Here is an 11653-nt window from a genome sequence, read left to right on the forward strand (position 1 = left end):
TATTAATTTGATATCATATTTTGATATTAAATAAATGTTATTATATTTCTACCAAAAAAAATAAATGTTATTATATTAGTATAACTTTTATGAATATAGTTGATATTATACTATGTTATAAGATTAAATATGAATAAAAATATAATTTGCACATGATTTTTGAATACCGGTTGAATCCCGATTGGATCCCGGTTAAACCTCAAACCCTTGACCCTTTGTCTTTTCCGATTGTTTGATCGGTCCGGTTTTGAAAACCATGGTGGTTACAGTTTTTTTTTATCAATTGGATGTATGTAGTTTTATTGTCCAACCAATGACTGAAATTTTTCCTTTGCTAAAAACAATGACTTTTTAGTTTGATATTATAAAAATGACCATTAACAATCTTAAAATAGAAAATTTCAAGAGTTAAAATTGTTTAGCACCACGTTTACTATGAAACCAAAGGTTTTATTTTCCAAAATCATCGGTACTCTCTCTCTCTAAACCTTCATTTTCTCTCTCCTCCCCAAACAACGTCTTAATAACCTTAAAGCTAAAAAGTTGAAGAATTATAGTTGCTTAGAATATCATTAATTCTATGAATTTTTCAATTTTGAATTCGTCAATGCTCATTTTAATTTTAAGATCCTTATTTTTAACAAACCGAAAAACTCAGTCATGTTCTAATCGCAGAAAAAACCCTCAAACTCCATTTGAGAAAAAAAAAATACAAGAATGCAATTGAAAGAAAATGTAACCATAAGTGTGTTTTTTTTTTTAATTTATCCTGTATGAATGCTTTGAAATTAGTATGAATATTTTGAATTTCAATTCAAACCATGTTGAACTTTGAACACCAATTAAATTTGTCAAAGTTCACATTTATCCCTTTTCTTTCCCTTTGTTCACACATTATTTTTCTTTGTATTCACACTCCAAAATTTGCCTATAAATACCATGCATTGGCATAGGTTTTAGGCATCCTAACAATTGATATTAGATTGCTAATTTTGAGTGATATTCTCTAAGAGAGAATTGTGAGGTTTTGGGTGTATTGGGGTTAAGGGTTTTGAGTGTTATTTTCTCCATTCTTTTGTACCACTTTTGTCTCTCTAGTGGAATAATTTTCGGTCTCCTTCGCCCGTGGACTAGGCACACCGCCGAACCACGTAAATCTTTGTGTCATTTACTTTATTGTTCTTCTTTTATTTTGTTGTCAATTTATTTACCCAAATTAAATATTTCGTTCCGCTGCGGGGTTTTCCCTAACAAATTGGTATCAGAGCCAATTAATATTTATTTTGGGATCTACTATGGCGACAACAAAATTTGATATCGAGAAGTATGATCGTACTATCAGCTTTGCCTTATGGCAAGTCAAGATGAAAGCTATTTTGACACAAAACGGATTGAGCAAGGTGTTAGTAGACGAGTTACCTCTCACGGTAATAAAGGAGAAGAAACAAGAAATGGAGGAGAAAGCTCTAGCTGCCATTCAGTTATGCTTGTCAAACGAGGTTCTGCGTGAAGTCATCCATGAGAAGACTCCTAAAGGCTTATGGGAGAAACTTGAGTCTCTCTACATGTCCAAAAACCTCACCAGCAAGCTTGTTGTGAAACATCGTCTTCACATGCTCAATATGGCGGAAGGTACATCCCTAAAGTCACACCTTGATAATTTCAGTTCAATTTTGCTGGATCTGGAAAATTTAGATATTAAATATGAAGAAGAAGATAAAGCTCTTATGTTGTTACGATCTTTACCGCCGTCTTTCAAAAATTTCCGGGAGACCATGATCTACAGTAAAAGCACTCTAACTGTAGATGAGGTTAAAGGGTGTCTATTTTCAAAAGATCTAATAGACAAAGAGCTTTCTGGTGATAGAAATGGCCCTGCAGAAAGTCTGGTTGTTAGAGGGAGATCTTCTACAAAGGATCCCAGCAGCAACAACAACAATCGATCGAGATCAAAATCAAAATCCAGATACAGTAATGTGACATGCAATTATTGTAAAAAGAAAGGGCACATCAAAGCTGAATGTTTCAAGCTACAGAAGAAAAATAAAGAGAAGGTTCATAAAGAAGACAATCATGCCGAAGCCAGTGTTGCTGAAGATGAAGTAGATTGCGAAGTCTATGCCGTGTCCGACGATGGTGCTAGATCTGGACAAGGGTGGATCCTTGACTCTGCTTGTTCATTTCACATTTGCCTTCACAGAGATTGGTTCTCCTCTTATGAATCAGTAAACAGAGGAGTTGTGTTAATGGGCAACGATTCTCCTTGTAAAGTTGTTGGTATTGGTACCGTCAAAATCAAAATGCATGATGGTGTTGTCAGAACCTTGACAGATGTGCGGTATGTTCCTGACATGAAGAAAAACCTTATCTCTTTATCTGCTTTAGATGACAATAATTGCAGATTTTCTGGTGGAGATGGAGTCTTGAAGGTTTTGAAAGGTGCTCTAGTTGTAATGAAAGCCAGAAAAGTTGGAAGATTGTACGTGTTACAAGGTTCAACAGCCACGGGTGTTGCTGCAGTTTCCTCTTCCATACCGGAGTCAGAAATTACCAAATTATGGCACATGAGGCTCGGCCACATGAGTGAGAAAGGCTTGTCCATGTTAAGTCAACGAGGTCTCCTTTGTGGTCAACATACGTCCAAGTTGGAGTTTTGTGAGCATTGCATTTTTGGCAAACACAAACGAGTCAGTTTCAATACTGGTGTTCATCAAACAAAATGCACTTTGGATTATATCCATTCAGATCTATGGGGGCCTGCACGTGTTCCTTCAAAAGGTGGCGCTCGATATATGCTTACCTTCATTGACGATTACTCCAGGAAGGTTTGGGCTTATTTCTTGAAGCAGAAAAATGATGCCTTTGCCACTTTCAAGCAATGGAAGGCCTTGGTGGAAAACCAAACTGGTAAGAAGATCAAGCGTCTCCGCACTGATAATGGTCTAGAATTTTGCAATGATGAATTCAACACATTTTGTAAAAATATGGGCATCTCCAGACATCTCACAGTTCCAGGAACACCACAACAAAATGGTGTAGCTGAGCGGATGAACAGAACTCTGTTAGAAAAGGTTCGTTGTATGTTATCAAATTCTGGCTTATCTCAAGACTTTTGGGCTGAAGCAGCTTTAACAGCTTGTCATTTAGTGAATCGTTCTCCGTCTGCTTCAATTAATTGTAAAACTCCTGAAGAGGTATGGTCTGGAAAACCCGCTGATTATTCTGATTTGAGGATTTTTGGATGTCCTGTTTATGTTCATGTGAATGATGGAAAGTTGGAGCCCAGATCTAAAAAGGGCATTTTTCTCGGCTATCCTCCTGGTGTAAAGGGATATAAAGTTTGGCTTCTTGATCCCAAGTCACCAAAATCTGTAATCAGTAGAAATGTTGTATTTATTGAATCTGTCATGCTTCATCCAAAGGAGTCTTCAGTCACTTCTAACACCAAGATACAGAATTCTGATAAGCAGGTGGAGGTTCAAGTTGAGGTGGAGAATTCATTCTCTCCATTGAATGAACAATTGTCAGAGTCTACCGAAGTAGAAGAATCTATAGCAATTGAAGAGGAGCATCCAGTTGCTAAAAGCAGGCCAGAAAGAGAAAGAAAACAGCCTCTAAGGTTAGCAGATTATGTCACTTTTGCCTGTGTTGCTGCATAAGAGACTGAAGGAGTTGGTGATCCTTCAACATATTCAGAAGCTATGTCCGGTGATGATTCTGGAAAATGGTTGATAGCCATGCAAGAGGAGGTGGAATCTCTTCACAAAAATAAAACGTGGGAATTGGTGAAACCGCCAAAGAACAAGAAGATTGTCGGTTGTAAATGGGTCTTCAAACGAAAAGATGGCATTCCGGGCGTTGAAGATGCTCGATACAAGGCACGATTGGTAGCCAAGGGCTATAGTCAGGTACAAGGAGTTGATTTTAATGATGTTTTCTCTCCTGTTGTTAAACATAGCTCTATTCGTGTTTTTCTTGCATTGGTTGCTATAAATGATTTGGAGTTGGAACAACTCGATGTCAAAACTGCCTTCTTACATGGAGAACTTGAGGAGAAAATCTATATGCAACAACCTGAAGGTTTTGAAATCGAAGGCAAAGAAGACCATGTTTGCTTGTTGCGGAAATCACTATATGGGTTAAAGGAGTCTCCTTGACAGTGGTATAAGCGGTTTGATTCCTTTATGATTGGGCATGGTTATTTTAGGAGCCAATATGATAGTTGTGTTTATTTCACAAAACTTCCAAATGGCTCATTTGTTTATTTGTTACTCTATGTTGATGATATGCTTATTGCTGCCAAGGATATGTCTGATATCAACAGATTGAAAGCAGAGCTGAGTAGTGAATTCGAGATGAAAGATTTGGGAGCTGCCAAGAAGATTCTTGGTATGGAGATCTATAGAGATAGAGCTGCAGGAACACTTTGTTTAACTCAGAGAAGTTTTGTTGAAAAAGTGTTGGAGCGATTTGGCATGAAAAATGCTAAACCTGTAAGTACTCCACTTGCTGCTCATTTCAGACTTTCTGCTGATATGTGTCCACAGTCCAAAAAGGATATTGAATATATGTCACATGTACCTTACTCTAGTGCGGTTGGTAGTATCATGTACGTGATGGTTTGTACTCGTCCTGACATTTCACATGCAGTCAGTGTAGTCAGTAGATATATGTCTAATCCTGGTAAAGATCATTGGAATGCTGTGAAATGGATTCTGAGATATTTAAGGGGTACTACTAATGCTTGTTTAAAATTTGGAAGGAGTGAGAATATGGTGGCAGGTTATGTTGATTCAGAATATGCGGGTGATCTTGACAGAAGAAGATCCATTACAGGTTATGTGTTTACTCTTGGTAGCAGTGCCATCAGTTGGAAAGCTACTTTACAGCCTACAGTTGCATTGTCCACTACAGAAGCAGAATATATGGCTGTAGTTGAAGCTGTAAAAGAAGCTATTTGGCTACGAGGCTTGGTTGGTGAGCTCAGTTCAAATTCGCAGAAGATTGTCGTTCACTGTGATAGCCAAAGTGCTATATATTTGACGAAGGATCAGATGTTTCATGAAAGAACGAAACACATTGATGTGAAGTACCATTTTATTCGAGATGTTATTTCTGAAGGAAATATTACAGTTAGTAAAATTGGTACTGCAGATAATCCAGCCGACATGATGACGAAGCCTCTTCCAACAACTAAGTTCAAGCATTGCTTGAACTTGATCGGTATTAGTAATAAGTGAGCTGGCCCGAAAGGGCATTACAACGAAGGAAGACTTTTGGTGAAATTTCAAATCAAGGTGGAGATTTGTATGAATGCTTTAAAATTAGTATGAATACTTTGAATTTCAATTCAAACCATGTTGAACTTTGAACACCAATTAAATTTGTCAAAGTTCACATTTATCCCTTTTCTTTCCCTTTGTTTACACATTATTTTTCTTTGTATTCACACTCCAAAATTTGCCTATAAATACCATGCATTGGCATAGGTTTTGGGCATCCTAACAATTGATATTAGATTGCTAGTTTTGAGTGATATTCTCTAAGAGAGAATTGTGAGGTTTTGGGTGTATTGGGGTTAAGGGTTTTGAGTGTTATTTTCTCCATTCTTTTGTACCACTTTTGTCTCTCTAGTGGAATAATTTTCGGTCTCCTTCGCCCGTGGACTAGGCACACCGCCGAACCACGTAAATCCTTGTGTCATTTACTTTATTGTTCTTCTTTAATTTGTTGTCAATTTATTTACCCAAATTAAATATTTCGTTCCGCTGCGGGGTTTTCCCTAACATATCCTATATATAAACTACAAATATAACTCAAGAAGAAAGGCATCTCAACCAATCCAAAAAATCAGAAAAGAACAAGACCAAAAAGAGAAGGGGAAAAAGTGGAATTTTGCTTTAGTTTGGTGGGTCTAATTAGAAATTAAAAAAGTCTATTCTCATTGCTTTGAACTCCACATGTTACTGGTGCTTTAGCTCTCACTTTCTTCCAAAACCATATTCCTGCACCAACTCCTACTGCCCCTGCTGCTGAAACTCCACTTACAGTCCCTGAAACCATCCGAAATTACACAATTATACTTATTCTTTTCTAATTCTATTAATAGACTCCAAAATCTAAATTGAAAATTGGAGAGAGATTTTTCACCTGCAATTACTCCTGCCCTGCTGTTGTGCTGCTTAGAACTGGCATGATCTGGATACAAAAAATGCCCAAATTATAGCAGTAGATAATAGATAGTTCGGGTTGTCGTGTAATAATCGAGTTATATTATATACATAATTTATATATGAAATAAAACATTAAAAATAATAATTGTATTAAACAGATCATGTAAATCAGATTGTATTTATAAATCAATATTGTCATGTTAGAAATTCACTAGCCGAGCCGCTTAAATGAGCAGTCTGGCGTTCGGATTGATAAAATTCAATCATATTTGATTCGATTTATAAATGAATCGAGTTTTAGCACAACAAAACTTGGCTCGAAAGCTTGCAAGAAGACTCGATTATAGGTTCATGAACAATTTCGGTTATAATGTTCATGAACATGCTCGTGAGCAAACTTGGTTCGATTGTTTTTTAATAATAGTATTCTATAGCAGGAAAAATGTAAAACTACGTAGTTTTATGTGAAACTTTAGTTTTGTTGTGTAAGTTTCAAAACTATATAGTTTTGCGTTAAAAAAATTTCAAGTGAACATTAATTAATGAGTTGTTCGCCGGAAAAATTCATTAACAGAATTAACGAACTGTTCACGAACAAAACTCGTGAACAAATAAAAGAAGAGCTCGCGAGCATCGCACGAACAAAATATCAAGCTCGATCTCGTCAATTTTTTGATGACCAGAGCATAAGCAGGTCAATGCACGACTCAGCTCTACGTAATTACAGCGCTAATTGTCACCCCTATTAAGAGCATATTGATCACACTTTTGTTCGAATTAATTAAGAGTCAAAAAATGGTCTCTAAAGTTGAAAGGCATGATCAACTTAGTCCAAATCGAATTCTAAGTATATCAGTATTGAAATAGACAATATTTAACAAATAGTCCCATATTTTATAACTTTTAGATATTCAAATTTAACTTAGACTAAGTAAATCCCGCGTATTTATTTTAGAGACCAGTTTAACTCTTAAATTCAATTTTGTTCATACCTGAGGGTGGCAATTTCTACCACGAAAACACGATTTACAGAGACAATCTGAATGTCATGACACAATGGACAAAGAAATCATTTTTCTAAGATTAATGTCAATGTCATATATAACTATATGAAACATATACACGAGAAAACACAATTTTGACACGAAACACGAAATTTTCACCTCTATTCATACCTTTATTCTAAGTGGTGATATTTGTATCGCCACACAAATACATGAAACCTGTGAAACTATATGAAACCCACAAGTTCCACCTCCTTTAGTCATATCTTGACACTCAAGAAAGCTGACACAAATGACCCAAAACGACGGACGTAACTCTTAAATTCCATTTTGTTATCTAAGGTGGAACTTTCTGACACGAAAACACGTTTTATAGAGACATCTGACTAACACGACCCGATAATCATGAAAATCATTTTTCTAATATTTATATCATATATAACAATATGAAACATATAAATAAGATGACACGATTTTGATACGAAACACGAAATTTCCATACCTTTACAGTAAGTAGTGACATTTGTATCGCCACACAAACACATGAAACTCTGTGAAAGTGTATGAAACCCGCAAGTTCCACCTCCTTTAGTCATATCTTGACACTCAAGGCAATGAGTAGTGATAGGAATATCAAAATCAATTCTGATTCCATATTCAGGAACTTGATCATATGGAGTATTTTCACCATTGTTTCTCCAATAAATGCTTGTGTAACTTGCACAATATCTTAGCATTAGCCTTAGAGATTCAGTTGCTTTTGGGTAGTAAGAACAGCATGAACTTTCACCTAATGCACTAGCACATCCTGGTAAGTGCCTGCAAAATGTTAATGCGGTTCAGTTTTTGATACGATAATACAATTTATGTAATGATCCGATTGATATGATTATAGGATCGGCTTTACAAGTTATGGGTTCTAGGAAAAAAGTGGAGGGTATGAGGTCTTAGTATCCATTTGTTTTTTCGGAACTATTTTTTGCCTATTAATTTTAAACAGGGGATAAAAAGAGTGTAGTAAAATTTCGAAACAGCTGCTTTTTAGCATAAAAATTAACTAGTATGTACTACCTATCAGCAACAGTAAACAAAAAAAAAAAATAGGAACATGTGAACTAAACAGGATCTTAGTCTTAGTGGTCTGTCTCTAGGACCGGGTCCATCCGCTTTACAAATTATGGGTTCTACACAAAAACTATAGACTATGAGGTCCTTGTCTTAGTGGTCTGCCTCTAGGACTGGATCTGAATTGGCAGATAAGTTCAATTTAATTCAAATTTAAATTTAAATATCAACTTATCCTTAAAATTGACAATATCGGATAAACTATCTCAAATACAATAAATTATAATACCTTCAAATTTGTTAAATATTACCAAGTTGATATCTAGATTTCGATTTAAATTAAATTGGACTTATCTGCCAATTTCAGGAGCCAATTGATCCTTAATTCAAAAATAAATTATGCTTTCATTCTAACTAATTTATATAGACTTATATAATTAATGAAGGGTATTTTTAACCCAAACATAATGAATAAACTTTTGTAACAAAATTCAATACTACAGCTGACGTTGATAGTTAAGAGCAATTTTACTTTTAACGTCTAAAATAGTTCAATTTAAGTCAATAGCAATTTTACCCTTAACATGGACAAGTTTGGTCAATTTCAAAAATAATTCAATAAACGGTCTCTTAGTCATGAATCTTGTAATCTTCACGGCATGTGTGCGTCATTTTATCCATCATGAGTAACAGAACACAAACATATAGATACACATGAAAGAAAAATTATAAGATTATATTGTGTTCTGTAACAGTTGGACAAAAAAATTAAAAATTCAAATATTTCTTCAAATTTAAAAATATCATTTCAATTCTATTACGAAATTATAAAAAAAAATGCGATTTTCAACTTATATGCAACTTATTCAAAATACGGAATAAAATATCAATATTGTTAATGATGTCTGAAATTGACCAAACTTACCAACATTATCAAGGTGTTTGTTAGAAAGGATATAGGAGGTGGGATAGGGATAAAAAAAACACGAGATAAATTATCCCGTGTTTGTTTGGGAGATAGAAGAGTGAGACGGATGAGGGATAAGCATCTTATCCCTCAAATCCTATACCCAGGAGGGGGTGGTATAAGGAGGTGGAATAAGTTCCTGCAATTTTAATAGGATGGAAAAGTCCATCTTATCCCTCAAATTAACGTTATGTAGTTTAAATAAGGTTAAAATAGTAAAATGTATTATTTTATAATCATCCCTATCCCACATACCAAACATTGAATAATAATTCTCGGCTATCATATTTTTATCCTTATCCCAACCATTTATCTTTATCCATATTCCAACCTTTATCTCTATCCCTATCACAATAGAATACCAAACGCCCCGTATAGGTAAAATTGTTATTAACTGCCAACATTAATAGTAAAATTTCATCATTTTAGAAATTATGAATAAAAATTTCTCAAAATTATCAACGTTATGAGTACTTCGGATAGATATTAACCGTTTGTGGTGAAAATCTAAATTATTTCTCATTATATATTTTTCAAAAATATCCGTGGAATCATTTATTTATTTAGAACAAGTAATTAGCACTAACCTGTTTCTATGAAATTTGGTGGATTTATTCTAATAAATTGTATAATTCATCTTAGTGTTTCTTAATCTAAACACAAGCTAATATATATACTATAAAATATATTCAAGATTTACAAAAACAACCCGACTTATACGGACACTTACCTGCAAAGATAACTTGCGCTGTCACAGGTAGAGTCACACTTATCGGGAAATCTCTCACAAAAAATAGGCTTCGGCTCAACAATCACATTCTCTTCGCTACAATTAAAGAAAAGATAGTCATTCGAAGTAGAAAGTGTGAAATGTGTACTCGTATCGAGACTAAAAGGCCTCGTTGATCGAAATCGGTTTCCGTCTTGACACTTCCACATGAATTCGTCTCCAACAATGATATGTGGATCAGAATAACTTATACTGTGCATTTTGTATTTTCCCGACGGTGTTCGGAACTCGAGAACCCCGGTTTCCGAGCAAACAAGAATGTGCCTGTAATGTCAAAACATGCTGTCATGTCATGATCTTGTCAAACAAATAATTTTTGGAAATCGTGTTGTTGTGTTAGAAATTGACGGTTTTACCTGTAATAAGGACTGCCACAGCCGTCATCGATACCAAAGGGATAGTTTATTGGAATGGAACCACATGAGGATCTGCAATGGCTGCCTGGAGAAGCTGATGTAATGCTAAGAATTAGGAAAAGTGAAAATAGGAAGAAGAAAATAAAATCCATTTCTGATTTTGAACAAAGCTTTGATGAATAATTTCACCTTATTATATGATCATTAGATTATTGGGTAAATTGCACATATGGTCACTGAACTTTAATCATTTTCATAATATAACTATCAAACTTTACGTTTTCTAACATCATAGCTACTAAACTTTAACTAACAATCTCAAAATTAAAATATTCAAGAATTAAAGTTGTTTAGACTGATATTTATCCTGAAATCAATTTTTTTTTTCAAAATCATCATTTCTGGTATTTTCTTCCTTCTAACCAAACAATACATAAATGGACTCAAAACGAAAATTTTGAAGAATTAAAGTTGTTTAGAATATTAGTAATTTTTGTAATTTTTTATTTTGAGGTGTTGTCAACAGTCATTTTGAGCCATTGATTGAAATTTAGTAGTCATAATATTAAAAAAAATCTAAAATTAAGTGACTTTTTATATTATATTTTAAAGTTTAGTAGCTATACCGTACAAATGGTTAAAGTTCAGGGAAAATTTTAGGGTACTTCTGAAGTAGTACTCCGACAAATGAATTCAGGATATATGTATATATATTTTTTCTTTCCACCAATTATGTCCATAGAATGGTATTCAAAACAATTTTCATTAGTCAGGGGTATTACTCTAAGAGTACTTTAAAATTTATCAAAGTTCAGTGTTCATGGGTGTAATTTACCCTTAGATTATTAGATTAAGTAAAAGTGGTACCTTAATGAGTGAGGCATAGAGAATCTCTATGAGCTTTTTTTTTTTTTTTCTTTTTCTTTGTTTTATTTTTTTGTGCTTTTGCTTTATGGTTGCAGAAGATTATGGAGAAGAGGAATTTTTTTTTCCTTTTTAATTGTTAAAGAAGTTAAGAGGATATTTAGCACTTTTTTTACATAATAATGTAATTTTTTTAAGAAAATTCTTTAAATTAAGCATGTTAAAAAAATAAAGTTCAATTTAACCTTAATGTTTAAAAAAATTGCAAATTTAGTTTTAACGTATAAAATGTAAATTTAACTCTAACGTTTTCAAACAAGATAAATTTTAGTCCTACGTTATCGAAAATTAAAAAAAAAAAAACTAGTTTGATTGGCATTTAACTGTCACTTCAAAACTTCCAAATATCAATTATTTCTAAGATATTTAGTATA

General features: G+C 34.0%; 1 protein-coding gene across 1 annotated transcript; it reads right to left on the reverse strand.

Moving 5' to 3' along the window:
* Positions 1-5495: 5495 nt before the first annotated feature.
* Positions 5496-10507, reverse strand: LOC136233799 (uncharacterized). The gene is made up of 5 exons (XM_066023487.1): positions 10356-10507; positions 9940-10263; positions 7680-7996; positions 6151-6198; positions 5496-6053 (listed from the first exon to the last, which is right to left on the reverse strand). Exons 1-5 carry the CDS (start codon positions 10505-10507, stop codon positions 5926-5928), a joined length of 969 nt encoding a protein of 322 aa, XP_065879559.1. The 3' UTR covers positions 5496-5925.
* Between the last annotated feature and the right edge of the window lie 1146 nt (positions 10508-11653).

The sequence above is a fragment of the Euphorbia lathyris genome, chromosome 6 (genome assembly GCF_963576675.1).
Source record: "Euphorbia lathyris chromosome 6, ddEupLath1.1, whole genome shotgun sequence".
Taxonomy (NCBI): Eukaryota; Viridiplantae; Streptophyta; class Magnoliopsida; order Malpighiales; family Euphorbiaceae; genus Euphorbia; species Euphorbia lathyris.